Consider the following 22,243-nt stretch of genomic DNA (forward strand, 5'->3'; position numbering starts at 1 on the left):
ATTACAGGCAGGTACCGCCCCCATTACTCGAAAGGCAGCAGCGAGCGTCCAGCAAGCAAGTGTCATCATGGCTCGGACGCCCATCGGCTTGGACGTGACCGCGCACAAGGAGGAGAGAAATGTGACGGACGCCAAGAAGTCCAAGCTCCGCGTGCGCTACTACGTGGAGCTCGTCGTGGGCCCGCCGCGGGAGAGCCACACGCGCCTGGGCTTCTCCGGCTCCTTCCAGGCGCTCATGCGAATGCACCGCGAGTTCGTGCGGCTCTACGTTGAGAAGCACGGAGACCCCCACGGCGGGCTGCTCACTGGGCGCGAGAGCTTCCTGTCGAACTCGTCGTCGACGTCGCGCTCGTCCGTGTCCTCCGTGTCCAAGGGGTCCCCTACCTCCCTCTCGAGCTTCGTGCGGCACACGTTCGGTCTGAAGAAGAAGAAAAGCGCAGGTGGTGCGGAGGCGGAAGCCCAAGGAGCACCTAATAACCAGCACACCCATCACACCCTGCACAGCGGGCAACATCATCAACAGTACCCTACGGCACAAGAACTGCCCGGTATCGCACCTTTTCCAGCTCAGAACAAGATGCTGGTGCACCTCGAAAGCGGCGAAGCCAAAGACGACGCCAAGATTGAGGCCCGCATTGCAGCTTTGTTCGAGTACTACTCGCAGCTCTTTAACTCGGATGATGGCGAGATGTATCTGGAACTGGTCCACAAGCGTGCACAAGAGCGAGCGGAAAAGAACAAACGGGATGTGGAGAACCAGTCGGACGGCGAAACGGGGCACTATTCTCACAACAGTGGTGGATTTCTTAAGTTGTTGGGCCACCGCTCGAAACCCGAAGACACCAAAAGCAGCAAGCACGTGGAGTTCTTTGAACCGGTGCATGTGCGAGCACGGGGGAAGTCGCGTGGACGTCGACCCACGCGTGAAAACTCCCGCAAACAAGCCCCATGAGCTCGACTGTAAACGATGAGCCTTCTAGTGATAGATAAAATAAGGAGAACGAACGCTAATTTTTCTTCGCTTGAAAGCCAGGCGAAGCCCCACGAATGTAGATCAAGCCTATATATCTATTCATCCTCGTTCTCATTCCCTGTAGAGGCCTGTGCATCCGTGTCGAGGAAATCGGACGGATACATATCGTCTAATGACTGTGAAAATTGGCTTCCACTGTCTAGCGGATCTTCTCGCGGGCCGCTGGAAGATTGTAGCGGGAGAGGAGCTTCACTCAATCCTACGACTCCAGTCTCTGCATTTGGCGAGACTTTGTCAAGGGCTGCCTCAGCCCTTGTAATAGTTGATTCAGTATCGCTTCTGAGCATCGGATGCTGTGCGTCGTCCAGCAAATCCGCCGACATCTCACTGTCGAATTCGTCGTCAACATCAAAGCGTAAAACACTCTGGACGGCAGCAAGTGCTTGCTGCTGCCTTGACTCCATTTCTTCGTCATCAGCTTGATCCGCGGTGGGCTCTGTTTGGTTAGCGACAATACTCAGAGGTTGTTCGCCACCGCCAGGATCTGGTTCGGGGTTGCTAGCCTGGCAAGCTGGACCCGAGGCCTCCTGCTTGCTTTGTTCTTGCATTTCAGCGCATTCGCCTGCGCAGACATCGGTAATATCTTGCGGAGATATCTTAGCACCTTCTTGCCCGGCTTGCTCAATAGGAGTTCCAGTTTCATTATGAGTGCCAGCAAGTTCGGCCTCAACTCCGAAACGCGAGTTCTCCTGCCTGCCTTGATCTTTAACACTTGAGGCGTGTGATTCACGAGAAATAGTAGAACCAGCAGCGATGACACCAACCTTAATCTCTTGCTGACTGTTATCGAAACTCTGTTGCATTCTTTGAAGCACCTGGCGTGTCGACGTGCTGGTTGAGCGGGTAGAAGCAGCACTAGAAGGACGAGGTGATTTTGGAGGAGGTAGTTTTGCTCTACTTGGGGTCTTTAGCTCTGAAACAGTAGCCAACGCAGTTGGAAAAGCAGTCACACTTGGCGAGGCAAAACTATCTGGCCGAGGCGGGATGGTGCCCGACTTCGGTGATTTCAACTTTTCGCGTCTGATGGAGGCTACTGTTTCCCTCCGCATCAGCTTTTTCATCTCTTCAAGTGCTTGAGCCAGCATCACCTTTTGCGTTGGTGACGAAGAAGTATGCTTTCCAACACTTTCACTGAACTCGCGGTCGTACGTACGCTTGCGCTGCTCCAAACTCAGATTACTTTGAAGCAGCTCTACCCGCGATTTCAGGAACCCAACTTCTTGCTCCAACTTCCGCTTTTCGTGGGCAATAACTTTGTTGTCTTGCTGTAGCTTGGCGATCTGAAATTTGTTGATCGCCTCCGCCTCTGCCAAGGCTACCAACTTCTGTTGATGGGATTCCCATTCAAGCCGCTGTCGACCCAAGAGTTCTTGGTGGTGGCGCAACTCTTGATACAGCTGACTTCGCTCCTCCTCGAGTTCCGTGAGGTTCGTACTCTTAATGCTGCTGCGGAGAGATTGCATCGCTTCCTCGTATGAGCTGAGTAGCTGTGATTGCTGGGCAATCTTCTGCTTTAGTCGCTGAACTAAAGTATGGAATTGTCGATCCCTTTCCGCCACTTCTCTTTGGACAACACTTTTGCTGGTACCCAAAGTCCTATCGGCACCAACAGTCTTCGCATTAAGCAAGGACTCAATTTTCTTGTCTTTCATCGATATGATTTCTTCTAGCCGACGCGCGTGAGCGACTGCCTTCACACGCTTTTGCTGCTCTTGAAGGCAGACAGCCTTTAGCTCACTCTCCGCGTCCAGTAAGCGATAGTACTCATCATGAACTTCTGCGTCTTGGAAGCCCTTGCTCTTGCTATTAAGCGTTGATGCCGCGTTGTAAGGTTTTGATATTTGTTTCACGGGAAAAGAGCATCGACCAACATCGTTGTATACAGCTCGGATCCGAGCGTGAACTAGCCTCTCGCCTTGCCGCTTTCGCCTCACACCCGCACCGTTTGTGCGCGATTGGGAGCCGTTCAAAGTGTGATCATCTGAGGAACCTCTCGGTGTAGTTCGCATGCGGGGGCGAGCACTTACTGGTCGTGTAGGTCTAGTGGGTACTGGAATGTCTGCGTTGGTTTCCATGGACAACGGACGTACAAGTCGAGCACTACAAGGACGAACTGCTGCCTTGCTGCATGTAGGTAACTCGTACGGTTCTGTGAGCACACAAATACGTACAAATAAAATGCTCTAACTGTTTTTACCTTTTCAAGCGCTCCAAGTACTCTTCATAGCCTTCTAAGTCAATCTATGATCCGTGGCACACGTGAGAGAAATACAACGCAGGAGACAAGCTCAGCGCTAAAGTGCTGTCGTACCCCGTCCTCTTCCTCGCCATCGTTCAGAATCTCTGCATTGAGCCGATCAAAACCTTCCTGGAACTCTTCTTCCCGAAGCCCAAGGCGTGGAGCGGGGTGCTGCTCCTCAATGCCGACTTGCTGTCGGTTCATCCCACGATGCGGATGTTGAGGACTTTGAAACAGTGTGATCCCCGAAGTGACTGCTGAGCAGAAATAGAGCTAAGAAAGCAAGCGAAACGCTGTCCATTTTTGGCACTATTTAACGCTTTACAAGCATTGCGACCTGTGCGTTCTTGTCGAAGAGAACTGTGAACGACTCGCTGACAATGGCCGTGTATATGTGCTGCCGCTCCCTCGTGCCGCTGACGCCGCCACTGTACTTCGCATGTACTGCATCTCCACCTGATATTTGGCATTCGACTGAGAGACCGATTTCTTCCTCTTTGGCGATGGAGCTGAATATGGCCGATATGAGGTGAATGCTGATCGACTCGCAGGCTGGCGGCCAACTGGCAAGGACAATTCGTGCTGGCGAATCATTTCGGCGCTGTACAGCCCAGAAGTGGTGGTAGATTGCGACCATCTACCCGTAGCTCGAGTATGGTTCGCTGGTGGATGAGAAGAATTTGGATGAGCCACAGGAACAGAGCTTGAGCCCACGGTGACTGCGATAGGAGCAGGAACGGTAGCTTCTAGCGGGATTTCTGGAGATAGCTCTTTTGGGGCTGGCGTGGCTACGAGATCCTTTGAGGAAGAGGAAGCATTGCTTTTGATCGGGCCAGTAACTTTGGCGGCGCTTAGCTTGTGATTCACCTTGTGACTTGACCCAAAGGCTGTTAAAGCCTCAATGTTCATTGCCGACACGCCTCGCAAAAAAATCAGGCGGAGGTCTTCTTCCAGTTTTTGTCGGCACTTCTGAGATTCAGCTACTTGGCATTTGGCCTCGTCAATTTCCTGTTGAAGCTGTAGACAGATTGCGCGTTAGTCGTGAACAGAGTAACCCCTCCCTCACTAGATAAGTACCTGGTGAATTCTGAGCTGATACTCTTTGGCCATCTCAACGATACGATGCTCATATCGATCACGCTGATCTTGAAGCAGCTTCTGGAGTACAAACGCTTGAACATTTTTTTTCCAGTGACAAAGACTTGCAAGTAGCTGTCGCTTGCACGATTGCCCGAGTACGCGCCGAAGAGCATTACGCTTCGCTGCCGATCGTTGTGCTGCTTTATTCCACACGCGAAAGCATATATCTCGCGAACGATCTTCACCCCAGCGCATTTGCTATTCATTGAGCAAGTAAGTCGACGAGATACGTCAAAGTAGAAAAAGACCCCGAATCTTACGTTTTTGTTCAGTTGTTTGGCTGTGAACTCCGAGAACCGATCGAGCAGTAGGTCTTGTTGCTCTCGCTGAATCTCCGCTCCAGAAACCTGCATTTTCAGATCTTCCACCTTTCTCTACGCGCACGATATGTCAAGCCTAGACAGAGATGAATTCGAAGCATGTGGAAAGCTTACTTGTAGTGATGCTACGTCGCTCATATGTGCCGCTGACAGCTCTGTCCGTTCCAGAGCTTCGCTCTTTGCTTTCTTCGCCCTAAGCTCCATAAATGCACCCTATCACACATCACATAAATAAAAGTGTTTAGTTTCCGCTCGCAACAACCAAGGGTGGCCACAAGTCCAACCATAATCGAGCGACGTGTCGCCTCTTGAGCCATTGCCATTTGAGCATCAAGCACTGCAATATCAGCATCATCAAGCTTGGCCTTGTGTGAAAGTTTTTTCTCGCGGGGGCGATATCGATTCGTGATTAGCGGAGACACTGCCATTGATGTGGAAGGAAGTTCACTTCCAATTTTAATGCTGATCTTCTCGGGCATCTCTTGGTTGATGGCGTTGGGGCTACTAGGGTTTGTCATTATAGTGCTACAATCAGCAGAATGTTCTAGCTTGTAAAGTTGCAGCGCAAACTCACCTGCGGTTCTTTGGTGAGTCGTTGTGGGTGGAGCCTCCATCATCAAGCGCAGCACTTTCACGGGTTTCTTCAGGTTTCTCCCCCCGTTCTTCACAAATTGAGACGAGATCCTTATCGCTGTCACCGTAAAGGGACCGCGGCACCAGAGCAGGCGTCTCCGGCACTGGATCGAAGTCGAGCTTGGACATTTGCCGCCGCATTTGCCGCCACTCCTTGTCACTCAGCTCGGTCTCGGACTTCATGGTCGTTTGGAGAACAGGTCTCAACTGCCATCCAACGCTCACGGACTACAGCTCACGCGATAAAAATACACAGAAACCGCTACCACTCTCTTTCACAAAAATTATACCAGAAGAGTTCCATATATTTTTCATGACTCGATAGCAGGGCTATCTATTCGTAGTATCTTCGGTTCCTGCAGCCACAGAACTAACTTCATCCCGCAGCAATCAATTGCAAGGAAATCCCAAGCGGCACTTAGTTGCCACCACGCAGACGCAGCACCAGGTGCAGCGTAGACTCCTTCTGGATGTTGTAGTCGCTCAGCGTGCGGCCGTCTTCAAGCTGCTTGCCAGCGAAGATCAGGCGCTGCTGGTCAGGCGGGATGCCCTCCTTGTCCTGAATCTTCTGCTTCACGTTGTCGATCGAGTCCGACGGCTCCACGTCGAGCGTGATGGTCTTGCCGGTCAGCGTCTTCACGAAGATCTGCATGCCACCACGCAGACGCAGCACCAGGTGCAGCGTAGACTCCTTCTGGATGTTGTAGTCGCTCAGCGTGCGGCCGTCTTCAAGCTGCTTGCCGGCGAAGATCAGGCGCTGCTGGTCAGGCGGGATGCCCTCCTTGTCCTGAATCTTCTGCTTCACGTTGTCGATCGAGTCCGACGGCTCCACGTCGAGCGTGATGGTCTTGCCCGTCAGCGTCTTTACGAAGATCTGCATGCCACCACGCAGACGCAGCACCAGGTGCAGCGTAGACTCCTTCTGGATGTTGTAGTCGCTCAGCGTGCGGCCGTCTTCAAGCTGCTTGCCAGCGAAGATCAGGCGCTGCTGGTCAGGCGGGATGCCCTCCTTGTCCTGAATCTTCTGCTTCACGTTGTCGATCGAGTCCGACGGCTCCACGTCGAGCGTGATGGTCTTGCCCGTCAGCGTCTTTACGAAGATCTGCATGCCACCACGCAGACGCAGCACCAGGTGCAGCGTAGACTCCTTCTGGATGTTGTAGTCGCTCAGCGTGCGGCCGTCTTCAAGCTGCTTGCCAGCGAAGATCAGGCGCTGCTGGTCAGGCGGGATGCCCTCCTTGTCCTGAATCTTCTGCTTCACGTTGTCGATCGAGTCCGACGGCTCCACGTCGAGCGTGATGGTCTTGCCGGTCAGCGTCTTCACGAAGATCTGCATCGTGGCTTGTGCTGGAGTTCTTGAGTTTGCTTGTGCGCTCGCGATCCAAATGGGAAATGAACGTCGAGAACCCCTCGAGATCCCGTCTGGGTTGGAAAATAGCTGTTGAAGTCGGCCTCACAGTAATGTGGCGTTTGCGGATATTTGTGCGGGAAAGATCTAGAGCAGGGGTAGGGGATGCAGGGTACCCTTATTCTCAGGTCGGTTCGAGTATACAAAACCCAAGTGTTTCGACGAAGTACCGGGTAGGTGCCACAGATAGTGTGGGTCTCGAGGACGACCTGAGAAAAAAGAAACGTTCCGTTCGCAGTGAAACGGAGGAGGGCGTCGCAGGCTGCGACTCGCAGGCGCTGCTTTATCTCTGCGCTGCTTGCTAGCCGCGCCTGAACTTTGGGGGGCTGTATTGGCGTGTGCTTGGGCAATGTGCTTGGGCAATAACATGTACTTAAGTATACGATGTAGTGTGTGAAGCTTTGCATCTGTGAGCTACAACAACGCTTGCTGCCGTTTCAGGGAAGCCTCCCAAATTGCATATCATATGCCAATGTAAAGGCAACAGCCCCACCCAAGCCGAGAGCCATTTTAGCTGAGCATGGAGCGGATACTGCGGCGCGGCTCATCGTCGGCCGCGAGCCGCGAGCCCGAGGGCAGCGCGCTGAAGCTCCCGCAGAACGTGGAAGACACGCTAGCCAAGGTGACACGCTGCGAGCTTTGATTCCGCTCCGGCGAGTAGGCCTCACCGCCGTTCCTGTTGCTGCCGTGAGCAGGTGCTGCCGTCGGAGGACGTGCTGGACCGACCTGAGTTCGACGCGCGCGAGTTCATCAACCGCAACTTCCCGGACGAGCAGAGTCTGAGCGACATCGGAGACTTCGTGAGCCGCCTGCGCGTGCGCATGAAAGAGCTGGACGACTCGCTCTCGCAGGCGTCGCAGGACCAGAGCCTGGCCGCCCACCAGGCTCTTGTTGACCTGAAGGAGGCCAAAATGGCGACGCAGCAGCTATTCCACAAGATCCATGACATCCGAGGCAAGGCGGAGCAGTCAGAGGTCATGGTGCAGGAAATTTGCCGTGACATCAAACAGCTGGACTACGCCAAGCGTCACCTGCAGACCACGCTCACGGCCCTCAAACGACTGCACATGCTGGTCAACGCTGTGGACCAACTGGAGTTCATGTCCTCCCAGCGCAATTACCGCGAGGCTGCATCGCTACTTGAAGCGGTGAACCAGCTGTTTACGCACTTCGACGGCTACACAAACGTCGGCAAGATTGTCGAACTGCACAAGACTGTGCGTACCTTGCAGGAAGAGCTCGGGGGGCAGATCTTCGCCGACTTTCGCTCGATTGGCCCAATGGAATCGTTGGAGGAGAATTTTCCCTCTGAGGAAGAGCGGAAGGCGGTGTTTTCCAATCTCTCAGCGGCATGCGCAGTTGTGGATGCGCTAGGTAAGGCCACTCGAGAAAAGCTTATTCATGTGTTCTGTGACGAGCAGCTACTGTCGTACGAAAGGCTGTACGGCGAGGGGGGAGAGTGTGCCGGTCTTCACCAAGCTGAAACGCGCTACACGTGGTTTTACAATTTGCTCGGCTCTATCGAAGATCGCCTGAATGCTGTGTTTCCGAAGCACTGGCGGATGGCCCGTAGAATGTGTATTCAGTTTTGTGAGCGCACACGGACGCATTTGCTTGCGCAGATTGGCGCACACACACCGGATGAAATGGATGTTACACTGCTACTCAAGTCCTTGCAGCGAACTCTAATGTTTGAACGTGATGCGGCCCAGCGGTTTGAAGGAGTGGTAGAAGGCGAAGAACAGGAAGAGATGGAGCTCGACGAGAACGGCGATGTTATTGATCCTCATTCTGCAGAAGGCATTAAGCGAAAACATCGCCGCAAGAAGCGTGAGGCGGAACGCAAGGCGCTGGAGGAAGAAATGGAAAAGAACGGTGAGCTGACTGGTGATAACAGTCAGAGTCTACCGACAATTCGAGGAATGATATCTCGCTCCTACGATCCGTTCATGACAGCGTACGTAGCTCTGGAGCGCAAGAACATGGAGCAAATGATCAACGAAGTTATGAGTGCTGAGCTTGTGGATCGAAATGGTCAGCTGCCCGTGTTTTCAAGCTCGGTGAATATGTTCGCCTACATTCGTAACTCTATCAAGCGGTGTACGGCGCTGACTAACGGGCAGACTTTCTTCGACCTCCAGAACGAGTTTAAGCGCTGCTTCCAGCTATATTCGCAGCGCCTTCTCGATAAGCTACCCGCTGCTCCGACGGGATCCACTAGTGCTCTTGACTCCTCAAGCAGTAGTGCCACCAACAAGGTAAAGCTTGGTGATAAACAGGAAGAAGAGCTGTGCTTCGTGATCAACACGGCTGAATACTGCGCAGAAACGTTGCCTTCTCTTGAAGAAGTCATTCGCGCCAAGATTGATAAGGCGTTCAGCGAAGCGATTGAGCTATCACAAGAAATTGATACATTCCACGATGTAGGCGCTACAGCAATGAAATGCATTGTAGCCGGACTGGAGACGTCTTTGGATGACGAACTCGCCGCGCTCCACAAGGTGAACTGGCAGACATGGGAGGCAGTGGGCGACGAAAGTTTGTACGTGACACAGATGGGCGAGAAGCTTCGCGGGTTTGTGCCGGTGTTGCGCCAAATGCTTTCTGGGCTGTACTTCACGAATTTCTGTGATAAGTTCGCTGCTTCGTTCGTGCCGAAGATTCTTCAGACTGTGATGAAGTGCCGAAAGGTGAACCAAGTGGCAACCCAGCAACTGCTGCTGGATGTGTATGCGCTCAAGACCCTCTTCCTCCAGCTACCTGTGCTGACAAGCGACGCGTTCCCGTCGTCCGCATCATCAACGAGCACGGCGACGATTCCGTCGCGTTACACTAAGTTCGTCACGAACGAGATCGCGAAAGTGGAAAGCGTGTTAAAGCTCATTGGCACGCCGAACGACATGCTGGTCGAGAGCTTCAAGATCATGTGGCCTGAGGGCACTGCAGAGGATTTCCAGAGCATCATGAGCATGAAGGGGCTAAAAAAGAGCGAGCAGACAGGGTACCTGGAGACGCTGGGGATGCAGCGCAAGCCTGCGGGCAAGATCGCCGAAATGGAGGGCAAGATGAGCGACATGACGGAGAACTGGAGGAAGAATATGCAGAATCTGGCCAAGGTGCCGTTCACATTCACCGGCGGGATCAATTCTAACACTCACCACCAGGGGTAGACTGCGAGAGCGCATTTTGGCGGTGCCACCCTGACACTGGCATTCTCTCATTCCCCAATTTACTCCGTGACCAGCAAGCGCACACAAGAACTATAACAACACCACGACGTATCTTTTTGTTAAGATGCGGATGGGCAAGACCATCGCCTCGCAGGACGTGGAGCCGTCGGACTCAATCAACAAAATATTCAAGACAAGGAGCCCAGCCAGCAGTCGGCGGGCGGCCGAACGCTACAACACCCTGAAGGAGTCTAGGCTGCACCTGGTTCTTCGCGATTTGGCTAGTACAGGTATTATGCAACCCGTAAAGCGACTAGTTGGTTTTCTTGTCCTACGAAGTCGTAAGTACAGGAGTTGAGCTAAAAGAATTGTGCTCTCCGACGCCGGTATGCTTGCCACGCTGTAAGGTGCGTAGTCGCTCCAGTCGTGTCGGTAATCACAGTCGTGACGTCACCGCTCGTACCTGCCGTGGGGCTCGTGGAATCATCAGTCATGGGACAGTTATTGTAGTCCGAAGACTTGAGTGTCGCCTTGGACGTGATACCTTCGTTAGACGTAATTTTCACTTTCACGTTCTCCAGGTCGATAGCGTCAGATGGAGACACCTGAAAGAACGAAGTTACGCCGATGACTTCGCCTTCCACGCCGTTGATTTCCATTGCCTTGACGCCATCCCGCGAGTTTGGCACCTGAAGTGCGAACCACTGCGCGTTGCTGCCCTCCTTCCAGCAGAACTTCTCTTGCTCGTCAGGGCAGGGCGTGAAGTGCCACGAGATCTCGGAAATGCGCGGGTCCCCGCCGACCACCGTGTACCACAGCGCCGTGTTCAGGTCCAGGTTGCCGTAGCCGCACTCGTAGCACAGGTCAGCCACGAAGGCCGTCACGGTGCCTGTCTCGCCCGTGATGGACAAGCAGCGACTGCAGCTGGATGACTCATAGTACTGGTCGTAGTTCATGGCCACAAAGAGCGACGAGTTCAATCCGTACGGCGCCATGCGCGCGCTGCAACTACCGCCGAGCGCCGACTCGAGGCCGTACGTGGTGGCTTTACCCGTAAAGACCTCCTTCCCGAGCGCCAGCCACGCGAGATGCAGGCAAACCAGCACCAAGCGTGTCGGCGCGCTCCTCTGCATCTCAGAAGAGGTACAGTACTGTAAAGTGGTAAGTGAGGTGGTGTAATTTACACTGTAAAGGAAGGGCTTCAATCAAGACTTGGCTTATGCTCAGTATATAAGAATTTACTCTTACCGTTAAAACAAATGCGAATTTGAGTGTTGACTTTGCTAATAGATTGCTAATTATTGGTTGTTGGTGGCTGTGAGAGGACTACCACAGCTTCACAGTTCATGCTAAACTTCACCACATCTGGATGCCGAGCAATGTGTGCGGCAACTTATGCTTCGGTTGAGTCTCAACTTGAGATGGCCCTCAGCGGAAAAAAAAAAGCGAGCACAACCGTGCTGTTGTATCAATAATAGGGCGTCACAGAAGGTTACACGAGCACTACATGTATTTACACGAGCATATAGTGCTGATCAGTGGTGGCACTGCCGCCCGAGCTGCCAGTGGACCCCGTCTTGGGCATTGCCATGCCAGAGAGACCCACGATATCCTGCGCTGTTATCGTGCTCTGCATGCCAAGTGGCATCGCCATCGTTGCAGCAGGAAGGGGCATAGTTACCAAGTTGGCATTTAGCGACGCTGCGGCAGCCGCCGCGGCTGCATGCGCAGGAGAAGTGGATGCGAGATCCACGTCCGGAGTAGCAGGTGTACTACCCAACATGCTCCCGTCCGCACTGGACGACGCTGCAGACTGCAGACAGTAAACATCTACCAGCTCCACCTTCATCTTCTGCTTTGCGTGCAAAATGCCTTCGAGAGAGAAGTCGATCATCGTCTGGCGATAATCCGGCTTCTCCCAGTTCAGCCAAGTCAGATCCGACGCTAAGGTGCCTGCAGACGTGTCAGGAACCACTGATGCCAAGCCGCCCACGAACTCTTGCAGCATGCGGAACCTGCCGTTAACACAGGACCATGCGAAGGACACATCCGTGTCTCGATCGTGCTTCTTGAGTACACCTCCCAGAATCGGCTCGCGACCCACAGCCAACACGAACTCTTCATACTCACTCTGAATGGTTTTGATCTCGTCGTCCGAAAAAGTTTCGCGCAAGCGCGTCTCCTGCTCACACAGGACCTTTAGGAACGCTTCCTGCCCAATATCGCACACTTCGATGGGCATTACGACGGGCGGATTTACCAGCACACCTGCGTCTTCGGCGCAGTAGTGTCGTCCCTCTTGGGCGATGGTGGCAACGCCAGCAATCAGATCCACAGCAAAGTGTGCCACAGACTTAGCAATATGCAGTCGTTCAACTCCGCGAAGTGTGTCATACGTCTCGATAGCCAGGGGGCCGCCCTCGTTCTGAATAAACTGTTGTGCATTCTGGAAGGTAAGTTGGAAGGACCCAGCTGCGCAGGCTTCATCCGGGTTTCGTGACTCCCACAGGTCCCGTCGAGCGCCTACAACGTCCGCCATAATCAATGCCAGCTTGCAGAGTTCCTGAACTTGCTCACTCACGAGGCTCGGACCATTCTCCATGGCTAGCAACTTCTTCATGAAATACGCGATCTCAGCCATCACACGGTGTGCCACTGCTACGCATACCCACCACGAAGCAGACGGCACAGAAGTCGAGAAAGCGGTCTGTAGTCGCTGTGTGACAGCTAGCCGGTGTTCCATCAGCCACTTCAGAGCTATCATCAGCTTCTCAGCGAAGCCACGAGTACTGGAAAATGCAGTTGTAACGTCAGGGATGACTTCTGTGGCAAATGGGGATAACGGGCCCTCTTGATGAGAGCTCTGCTGATCTTGGCGCAGGTTAGCTAGAACTGACACGAGCTCATCATAAAATGCTTTTTGGCAAAACGAAGCCACACAATTTTTCACCACCAATTCCAGTTGGTGTACACCGCACCATATAAGGTAGAAAGCGGGCTTATTCACAACTGTCGTCAGCCGTGCTGATAGACCCTGCTGACTGCCTGTCATACCAGTGTTGCGTCCCGTATTAACACCACCGTTGGTAGTTGTGCCGAGTAGTTTGCCGCGCCAATTTGAATCCATAATGTCGAGGAACTTGCCAAGGTGCTCCATGATTGATGGCGCCGGGTGTTGGTCGAACGTGGGCAGCGTCAGAAGATGGAAGTCCTGCAACGCTCCGTTTTGCCATAAGCGCACGCGAATATCGAGGTAGGACGTACCTTGGTGGACGGCCGCATCTGTGGCTAACGCATACGCCCACGAGGAGCGCATCATAAGTGCAATCTTCTGCAGATTGCTGGCAATCACTGCACGAACATAGCCCGCTACCCTGTGCTCTGAGCAGCCGCCGTAGCACGCCATTTTGGTCTCCTCCTTCGTGCACTGCACCATGCGAGAGGCTAATCGGAAGGAAGCGCCACAGGCCACGAACTTGATAGCGAGGTCATACAGACGCTGGTTCTTGATGATGATGTCGTAGTTGTCAGCCCCCTCCTTGCGACGGAAGACGTCCAGCGCCTGTTCCTTCGAGAGTCCGTCCTCGTCACTCGCGTTGAAGAACATGTCGCCCACCAGCTCGTCCACCACGCGCTTCTCGATCTCCGAGGCCGGCAGACGCACGGGGCCCATACGTTGCACGGCTGGAGCCACGGTGCCCGCAGCGGGCCCCGGGGTGCTGACGCTGCCCGTCGGAGCGGCGAGGATCTGCTGCTGCGCCATCGCAAGCGAGTTGATGGTGGCTTCCTCGATGTGCGCGGCAAAGAACTTCTCCTTCTCGGGGCTGGACGACTGCTCGTACTCGGCCCACTTGTGCTTGTGGTTGATCTCCAGGTGTGACAGGTAGTGGTCGGCGCGGAAGGGCTGCCGGAAGTACTTGATGTTGGCCGTGGCTCGCCGCTTGCGTGTCGCGTCGGCCGCCGACTCCTTGCCGAACGCCACGCAGAACTTGCACATGACGGACTCCACCACGCTCGTCTTGGCGTTGCGGCTGCACACCGACAGCCCGTACTTGAGCGTGTGCTTCTCATTGAACTTGACGCCGCGGTCCTTGTGCTTCTTGGGCTTGTCGCCGCAGCGCTCCGAGCCGCGCGCGCCCATGTTCGCTGGCGCTTGTTTTGGGCGAATGGGTGGCTGTTTTGGGTCGTTTCCCGTGTAAAATGTAGGGTTTGGGTTTAGGCGATTTTTTTTTTTAAAGGGGATTTGCAATTTGGTCAAATTTTTGACTGGGAATTTGCAATTTGGTCAGGCGTTTGCTAATCAGTCCGCACTCCCAACTTTCGAAAGTGCTGACTGATTGCAAAAACGCCTAACCAAACTGCAAAACACCTGACCAAATTGCAAATTCCCCTTTTATCTTCAAAGAGGTTTCTTGAAGAGATGACGCCGAACTACCGCGGCTGGCTCTGGTCGCTGGTGGCCGTGGCGGGCACCGCGACGGCGGCGGTGGTCGTCTACAAGCTCGCGACGCGAGGCGTGCGTGACCATGGAGAAGGCGAGGCGCACGCGGCTGCAGAGACGGAGGACGCCGACGACGTGGACTACGAGTGGCTGTCGGAGGACGAGGCGGACGAGGCGGATGCAAGCGAGCAGCAGTTGCTCGCGGTCGACAGAGGGCGGAACATGGTTAGGCGTCGGCTGGGTGCATTGCTATTGCTTTTTTGCTACAGGTTGACTCACTGCCGCCTGTCGTGGCTCTGCAGCTACTGGCCGTGTTCGGACTCATGTTGATGGTGCTGGTCACCGTCGTGTCGCTGGTCATCTCCTGGAACAGCGAGGACGAGGAGCTTTCGTTCGTGGGGCTGCCGATGTTCCAGCCTCTGATGTGGGTTGCTGTCGGAATATTTACAGGTAAGTTGGCAGCGTTGAGGTGGACGCCACACGAGGAATGCTGATGTGCCGGATTGATGTCGAATACAGCCGCCAGCATGGAGCTTTTTACGCGGTCTTCGACGCTAACTCCAGAAGTGCCAGTTCTGGAGGAAAAAGCGGTGTTCCCCCATGATGCAAGAGATTTCGAGCTTATCCGACAGCATGACGGTGGGATTCATCTTGCCTCAAGGCCCCTTATTATACAGTATACCGTATACTGATGCTACTCTTGTGAAACAGGTAGTGCTCCCTCCTCAGTTACCAAAGCAGACGGCCAGCAAGCGTCACGTCCTGCTCGTACTGAAAACAGCGATGAAGAAGAGAAGAGCAGTATTCCTGGAGACATCGAGTCGATTATCACTCGAGCCGACGAATTGTTTGAGCAGGGGCACCACGCACAGACGCGAGAGTATCTGAAAGACGAATTATCCAAATACCCTCCTAGCGTCGAGATGGTGCGTAGGAGCAGCTGATACCTCACTAGTGCGAAGGCGTCGTCTAACGTGTTCCCCAGCTCTGGCGTCTGGCTCGTGCATGCAATTATCTCGTTGACGAGAAAAGCAGCCCTGACGAGAAAAAAGCACTAGCATTTGAAGGCCTAGCTGACGCAGAGAAGGCTTACGCTCTAAACAGCGACTCGGCAGCGTCCAACAAGTGGATGGCGATCATGACCAGGTGAGTCGGCACGCGAAAATGCTACACTTGAAGTTTTTCTAAGCACTGCGCGTCATGGAAACAGCACGATGGGGAATTTCCGCGACCTAAAGGAGAAGATTGCGGGGGCTTATGTCATCCGGGTAAGAGTTACAGACGAGTAACGTCAGCTTCAGATATCTGCGATCAAAGGACTCTGATACTAGTACTATCTTGCTAAACTGTTTTATTCTCCATAGGACCATATTCAACGAGCAATCGAGCTAGACCCGACGGATGCCACATCCCACAACATCCTAGGCCAGTGGTGTTTGGCCTTTGCTGATATGACTTGGATTGAGAAACGCGCTGCAGCTGCACTATTCGGGACACCCCCGACTGCTACGTACGAGGAAGCCGTGCAGCACTTCCAGGCAGCAGGTACGCTACATTGAGTATTGATAGGTACCTGTTGCTCGCAGCTTACATGTATGGTATGATGGTGTTGACGTCGATCTTCAGAGAAAATCAGTCCCGGGTTCTGGAAGAAAAATGTTTTTCTTCTCGCGCAGGTACGATCTATTGCAATGCTGTCTGACCGTCCGCTTGTTCACTCACTTTGTTGGCCTCTGTTTTGGCGCTCAGACTTACATGAAAATGAAGCGAACGAAGGAGGCCGCGAGTTGGGTGCTGAAGGCCAAGGCGGTGCCAGTGAAGACGAAAGAGGACGAAGAGGTTGCTCAAGACATCGCAGCACTCATGAAGCAACTGAAGTTGAGCTGAAGTGCTCAACACATCGCGAGTTGAAGTGACGCACTTTGCGGCAACTGCTCCAAATAATAAACTATCAAACATCATATACTTCGAAGTCCAACTGAACTTCACAAACCTTTTCAGTTGGCAACGTCAGCATCAGGAAGCAGAGCTCCAAGGACCAAAGCAAGAAGCAGACATGGGCGTCGACCTGGGATCTAACAGCGCAGCGACCACGAAGCAGCGGGCGGTGGCGAAGCAACCGGCTGCTGGTAGCGCCGCGTTGGAGCCTCCTGCGAAGCCGTCGCCATCGAGCCCGTCCTTGCTGTCGATCGTGGCTGGCGACGCATCTCTAGTACGTATCTGGGCTTTTACACTACCCGATCGCTGCGTGAATGGATACTAACTTGGTGTTGCAATGCTACAGTTGATGGCAGCGTCCGGCGTCTGCACTGTGGCCCTGTCGGGACTGGTGTCGTTTGCGATGGTGGCCCTGGACGACAAACTGACGTCAGTGACCCAGTTGCGCCTATTCTCGCCCTCCATGGTCACAGGATCGGTGTTGATCGCTGGTGCGTTACGCGCTGCTTGTTGGGATTTGCCTTTACGTTCGAGCTCTTACCCCCATGATCGTTGCGACTGCAGTTGGTGTGCTGAATGGCATGTTGAGATACTCAAACCGGAAGGCCAATGCTGCTCCTGGAGAGATTGTCCTTCCTCCTGGCCACCCTCCCATTTCGCCAGAGAAGCTAGCAGAGATGGTAGAGCTGGACGAGAATGGAAACCCGAAGAAGCGCATCAGCCGATGCCCGCTGGGTTTCTAGAAGGCAAGCGGAAGCGAGCAAACGCTTTGTACTTAACAAGAATCACTTCCTACGACTTGTGCGACGCGCTCGGCGTGCCTCGCGCTTCTTTTCCTGCAGAGAGCGCTTCAGTGCCTCCAGCAATTCTCTGTCCACGACGAAAACAGAACCAATTCGGTTAGGATTGTCCTTTGTCTCACTACAAACAACATCTCAGTACAACGTACGGGTTGTCTTCGTCGTCTTCATCGTCTCGGCCGTCAAAGGCGTGAGGAGCTCGAGCAGCACGTTGTGGACTCGGAGCGTCTTCGTGCCCCGGCTGTCGGTGGCGAATCTCATTCTACATCATGTCAAGTAACGAGCAAGATAAATCCTCCCAACCACTGGCATTTATCTAGGCAAGCTCTGCTGCGTACCTCAAACTGTTCAGCTGACAGTGTGCCCAGCATCCGCTGAGCACCGCGATTGAAAACCGAGTACGCGCTCATGCCGCCTGCCCGTTCCTCTCCTCCGACCAGGAGGTGAAAGCCCAACGCAGCGAACCCCGAGAGTATGACGTAGGCCACGGCAAATTCGGGTTCGTTGTGGTGAATGTACGCCAATACTCTGATCCAAACCGCGATCGCCAGCAAATACAACGCTAGCGATCTCCAGTGGGGTCTGAGAGCGCGCACAACGTCCTGCAGCGCCTCCTTCGACAGCAGCTGCTCCAGCTTGCGGCGGATCTGAGCGCGCGTCTCACGATTCACGCGCAACACCGGAGGGATGAAGGGCACCAGCCAGTCCAGGGGCCCTTGGTCGGCGGCCCGCACACGGCGTACGCGTGGCACATCCGCCATTCCTGCCCGCAGATCCCCTTCCATTGTAACAAAAGGCGTTTGAGACTCTTTGAGGGATAAATCCTCCTAAAACTGATGTCCATCCGATGCCTGGAACACGCACACACCTTCCTTCAATGCGGCATTGTACGAGCTTCTTGGCAGCAACGCACTGCTTGTGGTGGATGTATAATAGATAATGTCATACTTCGAAGTACTACATTGATATCGTTCCTAAGCAGATGCCTGCGTACGCAAAATCTGCATGCAGGTCTCCGTGAACTGCTCGACGGCGACGGCGACAGGTAGCTCGTCTTCGTGAGCGAGGAACCACGCGATGAGGTCGCGGTAGTGGCTGGGGAACAGCGTCTTCATGTGGCATCGCGTCTCGTCGAGCCGAAGTTGCGCGCTCAGGAATCCGCGCGCAAGGTGCACGCCCTGCGCTTCGACCTTGTCCTTGTGCTGCGTGCGCTGCAGCGCCACCAGACGCTTGTAGAGCTGCGATACCAGCTGCTTCTTGGTCTTTTCACGCCGCAGGTCAAACCGGTGCAGAGCTGCCTTCTTCTCCAGCGCGTCCAGCTGGTCATCCTTCTGAAGGGTTTGGATGAGGAACTCAAACGGATCGAGCGGCTGGGTCTCCAGTAGCCTTGTCAGTAGAATATGCAGCACCTCCTGCACCTGGTGTCCCTCACCGTACGAACGCATGGCGTCCAACAACTCGTTCGGCGGCGGACCGTCGCCGGGCATATTCGAGTCGCGCTGCCGGATCACCCTCGATAGCGGCATCCTGGCGCTTTCGAGTTCCTGCTGCGAAAGTATGGTCTGAAGCGGCGCAACTAGAGTCGTAACGGATACCCACCCTCAGTCGACCATGGTGGGATTGCTGCCGTACACAGCGGAACGGTGTTCATGTCGTTTACCAGTCCTCACTTGCAAACGAAGAGAGCCTGTTCCCTCCCCGAAAACTTCAACAGGAATGCAATGCTGCTTTTGGCGCCATTTATGCCTCAATTATACTTCTGACACGCTTCCCAGCACCTGATGTCGTCCTCGCACCACATGGTGCTCGCCCCCAACCACTTGCATCTCTCTCTTGAGTTCATGCTGACTCTGCCTCTAGTTCTCTCCTGCCAAGCTCCCCCACATTCTTATTTGCGCGCCCGAGCAAGCCCAGCCGTCTGCCTTCCAGCCACAGTAGCATTCAGACTCCCGATTCAAGATGAGCTTCGGCGGCAACGTGGAAGGTTACCTGCTCAAGATAGATGGCGATGATGTCCGTATCGTTTACTGCATTCTCGACGAGGGCATGCTGCAGTACTTTTCACGCATGGGTGGCGAGCTGCTCGGCGCTGTCGCCTTGTCAGGGTCCAAGGTTGACGTATTCCTGCTCCCTTCGTCGGACGAGCTCGACCAGATTCCAAACCAGTTCCGCGTTGACGCACAGCCGCGGACTCCGTCGGTGCGCCGTCGTGGTTCCCCGCAGCCTGCAGAAGCAGACAAGTTGGTATCGATCACCTTTGCTGGATCAACACGTGAAGTCACGGACCAGTGGGCCATCTCAATCCTCAACTGGAATCGCTACAGCTGGGAGGACGGTCAAATGGTGTGCAGCTCAAAGAATGAGTTCCACAACCTTCAGAAGCTGGTTGACCTGAGGATGAAGACCGACAAGACGCCCGATCCTGTTGTGCCAGTAGGCGTCAGTCCCGCCGTGCTTCCTCTATAGACGGTGTTGTCGTGCGTGTACTAGTAACATCAATATAATATCCGTAGCGTTTTGGATGAGATGTACAACAAATATCAACCAAATTCATGATACCGGTAGCAGTTATCAAGTCTTTGATCATTGTCGAGGTTGAATATACTTTGTATGAATTACAGCAACTAATCTATCGCGGCAAAACCTCACGGCACTGGCGTAGCTTGCGGCATCGTGGTTTCGGACACCAACGTGACAGGGGCTTCCTCAGTCGTAGATGCAGGAGGCGACGCCTTCTGGGGCTCGTCGCTGTTCCCAGCGGTTGCTGCTGCCGCTGCCTCCTCCGCCGCCATCTCGGCAAGACGCGCCTTTGTGATAAACCGACCATCTTCGCCCCGCTTGCGGTTCTTGGCGATGCTGTGCCGCACAGGGTAAGAAGGTTTGTTAGACCAGTTGCGATTCTCGCGCTTCTTCAACCACTTGGCAATCTTCTCCTTCTTCTCCTCCTTAGAGCACGGAGGAGGGTACGAAGGCATCGGTGGAGCAGTCGTCCACTTTCCACCAGGGCCGGCGCGAAGTTGAGCCTTGCCAAAGCCGTAGCCCGCAGCATAGTAATTGTAGCCCATATCCGGTTGCATGCTGCCGTAGGCATACCGGTTCATGGCGTACTGTTGTTGTTGCTGGTATGGGTTATACACGCCGTTGGTACCAGTCATGTACGGGTTCATGGCGTACTGAGTCTGCTCTCCGGCATAGATAACGTTTGCAGGGTAGGATCCTTGGTTCATGCCATACCCTTGCTGCATTCCATAGCCATTCATGCTCATCTGCGCCGACGCCGCTGGAGAAACCACTGGCTGGGTCATCCCCATCATGTTGTGAACAGGCGACGATTCATATCCACGCTTCAGGTAAGTCGCGCGATCTCGAAGTGGCAGGTTGATTTGCGGAGCAACACTGCCGTACATGTTGTTTGTTGGCGAAACTTGGGGCGGGGGATATTGTTGCTGCTGCTGCATGACTGTCGTGGGCTGATAGCCCGATGACACGGGCATTGCTGTAGAGTACCCGTTGGTAGTTGATAGGTTGCCGCCTGTAGGAGTGACCAGGCTTGCAGACGCTGAGTAGTGGTTCATTGCCATAGGAGAACTCTGCGGGTAGCTGACTCCGTTCATAGGCGCGGATTGATTCGACGTCTGGTACGCGTAGGAGTTGGCCGACGGTGTCAATGCCGCAGGCGCCGTGTTGAACCGCCCAGTAGCGTTGATGTTCTGCACTGGCATGGGCTCCGACTTGGCTGCTGGTGGTGTTGAGTTGAAGTTGAGCGCGATTTCATTAACAAAGCTCTCCGACAGCCAGTCGCCCGTGTTGCGCTTCGAGGACGGGTTCTGCATCTCCTTGAGCAGGAGGTCCTTCACAGCCTGGAAGTCGCCCGTGTTGTTGTACTTGTCCAGCGCTGCTTGCAGCTGCGGCGAGTCACTGTTCAGCAACAAGTCCTTCAGGTGGCCACGGTCTTCATTGGAGATAATCCCCTTGTCGCCAAGCGACTTGATCGCAGCCATTTTGCCAGAAATGCTGCGGTAGCGCTTGTTCCCCTTCTTACCGCTGGACATCATGCTGCCCGTCGGAGCGCCGCCGCCCAGTCCGCCTCTGGGGGGGCCACCCATGCCTCCAGAAGGTGCAACATTGCTGGACGGAGCTGCATTCTGTCCATTGGCGTAGGGCGAGATGGAGGGTTGCAACGTGGCGTTGCTGGCGCTTGGCGTGGACAGCGTCATCGGCCGTGCCGAGGATCCATTGACTGCGGCAGTCGTGGCAGTAGCAGCTGCAGGCGCAGGATTCGCGGCAGGCGCTTGGTGTCGCTCGCTGGGCTGCTGGTAGTCTTCGCCCTGCAGACACACGACGAAGCGGTCGTTCTCGCGGACTCCGAAGCGCAGCGAGCGCGCGTTGAGCTGTAGAGCAGTGAGCGATGCAACCGTTAGATCTCCGTCCCAACGAAGGGGTCAATGCAACGACAGAGACAGAGAGAGAGAGACGCACCTCGGCAGCGATGCCTGTGGCCTCCGTGGGCAGCAGGAAGAGCCGCGCCTTGGGCGTCGTCACGCCGTCCTCGTACTCGCCCTGCTTGCCCACGGCCGCCACCATGGCGGTGATGGCGTCCTTCCACTTGAGCGGCGGCGGCGGCAGCTCCAGCACCTCGTCGTCGGTCTCGTGCTGCGTGGCGCCGTCGTACAGCCGCACAAACACGCGCGTGCTCATGACTGCGCGCGGGCGGGTGAGCTGGAGGCGGAGGTGACGTACGGGAAGCTCCTGGCAAGTGCGGAAATGAGGCGAAGGGGTTCGGGCCTCGGGTTCTGTGCGGCAGCGTGTTGGCGCCATATAGAGCGGGGGCGGCTGCGAGCCCACAATTTCTCCCCTAGCCCCTCACCGAGGTGCTACAGTTTTCGGCACCGAAAACGTGCTCTTTCGGCAAAATGGGTAAAAGGAACCTGGGTCAAATGAAGTGAACGAGCGAGCCTCTAGATTCCTATCCGGGCTGGTATGGCTTGCCGACACACAAGACTGTCGTTATAGCGCCCGCGAGTGCCGACATACTCAAGAATCGGTTCTACGAGTCAACTCCCATAGCCTACCATCAAATTCGCCACAATTGCATTAACAACAAAAGATGTTCCTCTTATT

General features: G+C 54.6%; 12 protein-coding genes across 16 annotated transcripts; 5 read left to right on the forward strand and 7 right to left on the reverse strand.

Annotated features, from left to right (window-relative positions):
- Positions 1 to 67: 67 nt before the first annotated feature.
- Positions 68 to 952, forward strand: IUM83_12587 (uncharacterized protein; the record flags this gene model as incomplete). Of its 2 annotated transcripts, XM_067937219.1 has the most annotated exons (2): positions 68 to 443; positions 665 to 672. In XM_067937219.1, 2 exons carry the CDS (start codon positions 68 to 70, stop codon positions 670 to 672), a joined length of 384 nt encoding a protein of 127 aa, XP_067790486.1. The 2 variants fall into 2 exon arrangements, with proteins under 2 accessions (XP_067790486.1, XP_067790487.1); XM_067937220.1 differs by having other exon boundaries at positions 68 to 952.
- Positions 953 to 3,226: 2,274 nt separating this feature from the next.
- On the reverse strand, positions 3,227 to 5,548 carry IUM83_12588 (the record flags this gene model as incomplete). Of its 3 annotated transcripts, none has more annotated exons than XM_067937222.1 (8): positions 3,227 to 3,274; positions 3,345 to 3,464; positions 4,140 to 4,289; positions 4,350 to 4,610; positions 4,673 to 4,786; positions 4,847 to 4,945; positions 5,017 to 5,233; positions 5,307 to 5,548. In XM_067937222.1, 8 exons carry the CDS (start codon positions 5,546 to 5,548, stop codon positions 3,227 to 3,229), a joined length of 1,251 nt encoding a protein of 416 aa, XP_067790488.1. The 3 variants fall into 3 exon arrangements, with proteins under 3 accessions (XP_067790488.1, XP_067790489.1, XP_067790490.1); XM_067937221.1 differs by having other exon boundaries at positions 5,017 to 5,236; XM_067937223.1 differs by lacking the exons at positions 3,227 to 3,274; positions 3,345 to 3,464 and having other exon boundaries at positions 4,253 to 4,289; positions 4,350 to 4,591; positions 5,017 to 5,236.
- A 235-nt stretch (positions 5,549 to 5,783) lies between these two features.
- IUM83_12589 (Polyubiquitin) lies at positions 5,784 to 6,701 on the reverse strand (the record flags this gene model as incomplete). Its single annotated transcript, XM_067937224.1, has 1 exon — positions 5,784 to 6,701. The coding sequence occupies one exon, from the start codon at positions 6,699 to 6,701 to the stop codon at positions 5,784 to 5,786; it is 918 nt and encodes a 305-aa protein (XP_067790491.1).
- Positions 6,702 to 7,293: 592 nt separating this feature from the next.
- On the forward strand, positions 7,294 to 9,943 carry IUM83_12590 (Vacuolar protein sorting-associated protein 53; the record flags this gene model as incomplete). Its single annotated transcript, XM_067937225.1, has 2 exons — positions 7,294 to 7,395; positions 7,469 to 9,943. The coding sequence occupies 2 exons, from the start codon at positions 7,294 to 7,296 to the stop codon at positions 9,941 to 9,943; spliced, it is 2,577 nt and encodes an 858-aa protein (XP_067790398.1).
- Positions 9,944 to 10,302: 359 nt separating this feature from the next.
- Positions 10,303 to 11,076, reverse strand: IUM83_12591 (NADH dehydrogenase (ubiquinone) complex I; the record flags this gene model as incomplete). 2 transcript variants are annotated; one of them, XM_067937227.1, is made up of 1 exon in its annotated part: positions 10,303 to 11,076. In XM_067937227.1, one exon carries the CDS (start codon positions 11,074 to 11,076, stop codon positions 10,303 to 10,305), a length of 774 nt encoding a protein of 257 aa, XP_067790396.1. The 2 variants fall into 2 exon arrangements, with proteins under 2 accessions (XP_067790396.1, XP_067790397.1); XM_067937226.1 differs by having other exon boundaries at positions 10,303 to 10,806.
- A 380-nt stretch (positions 11,077 to 11,456) lies between these two features.
- Positions 11,457 to 14,084, reverse strand: IUM83_12592 (uncharacterized protein; the record flags this gene model as incomplete). The annotated part of the gene is made up of 1 exon (XM_067937228.1): positions 11,457 to 14,084. The coding sequence occupies one exon, from the start codon at positions 14,082 to 14,084 to the stop codon at positions 11,457 to 11,459; it is 2,628 nt and encodes an 875-aa protein (XP_067790395.1).
- Positions 14,085 to 14,363: 279 nt separating this feature from the next.
- On the forward strand, positions 14,364 to 16,271 carry IUM83_12593 (Regulator of microtubule dynamics protein; the record flags this gene model as incomplete). Its single annotated transcript, XM_067937229.1, has 9 exons — positions 14,364 to 14,609; positions 14,687 to 14,834; positions 14,904 to 15,023; positions 15,096 to 15,310; positions 15,370 to 15,530; positions 15,595 to 15,652; positions 15,749 to 15,929; positions 16,011 to 16,060; positions 16,134 to 16,271. 9 exons carry the CDS (start codon positions 14,364 to 14,366, stop codon positions 16,269 to 16,271), a joined length of 1,317 nt encoding a protein of 438 aa, XP_067790394.1.
- A 169-nt stretch (positions 16,272 to 16,440) lies between these two features.
- On the forward strand, positions 16,441 to 17,065 carry IUM83_12594 (putative transmembrane protein; the record flags this gene model as incomplete). Its single annotated transcript, XM_067937230.1, has 3 exons — positions 16,441 to 16,596; positions 16,669 to 16,813; positions 16,887 to 17,065. 3 exons carry the CDS (start codon positions 16,441 to 16,443, stop codon positions 17,063 to 17,065), a joined length of 480 nt encoding a protein of 159 aa, XP_067790402.1.
- Positions 17,066 to 17,107: 42 nt separating this feature from the next.
- IUM83_12595 (uncharacterized protein) lies at positions 17,108 to 18,030 on the reverse strand (the record flags this gene model as incomplete). The annotated part of the gene is made up of 4 exons (XM_067937231.1): positions 17,108 to 17,192; positions 17,272 to 17,384; positions 17,461 to 17,900; positions 17,991 to 18,030. The coding sequence occupies 4 exons, from the start codon at positions 18,028 to 18,030 to the stop codon at positions 17,108 to 17,110; spliced, it is 678 nt and encodes a 225-aa protein (XP_067790401.1).
- Positions 18,031 to 18,096: 66 nt separating this feature from the next.
- IUM83_12596 (uncharacterized protein) lies at positions 18,097 to 18,648 on the reverse strand (the record flags this gene model as incomplete). The annotated part of the gene is made up of 1 exon (XM_067937232.1): positions 18,097 to 18,648. One exon carries the CDS (start codon positions 18,646 to 18,648, stop codon positions 18,097 to 18,099), a length of 552 nt encoding a protein of 183 aa, XP_067790400.1.
- Positions 18,649 to 19,081: 433 nt separating this feature from the next.
- Positions 19,082 to 19,588, forward strand: IUM83_12597 (Pleckstrin homology-like domain; the record flags this gene model as incomplete). The annotated part of the gene is made up of 1 exon (XM_067937233.1): positions 19,082 to 19,588. The coding sequence occupies one exon, from the start codon at positions 19,082 to 19,084 to the stop codon at positions 19,586 to 19,588; it is 507 nt and encodes a 168-aa protein (XP_067790399.1).
- A 179-nt stretch (positions 19,589 to 19,767) lies between these two features.
- On the reverse strand, positions 19,768 to 21,820 carry IUM83_12598 (CCT domain; the record flags this gene model as incomplete). The annotated part of the gene is made up of 2 exons (XM_067937234.1): positions 19,768 to 21,513; positions 21,602 to 21,820. The coding sequence occupies 2 exons, from the start codon at positions 21,818 to 21,820 to the stop codon at positions 19,768 to 19,770; spliced, it is 1,965 nt and encodes a 654-aa protein (XP_067790404.1).
- Between the last annotated feature and the right edge of the window lie 423 nt (positions 21,821 to 22,243).

Source organism: Phytophthora cinnamomi (genome assembly GCF_018691715.1).
Source record: "Phytophthora cinnamomi strain GKB4 chromosome Unknown Contig46, whole genome shotgun sequence".
Lineage (NCBI taxonomy): Eukaryota > Oomycota > Peronosporomycetes > Peronosporales > Peronosporaceae > Phytophthora > Phytophthora cinnamomi.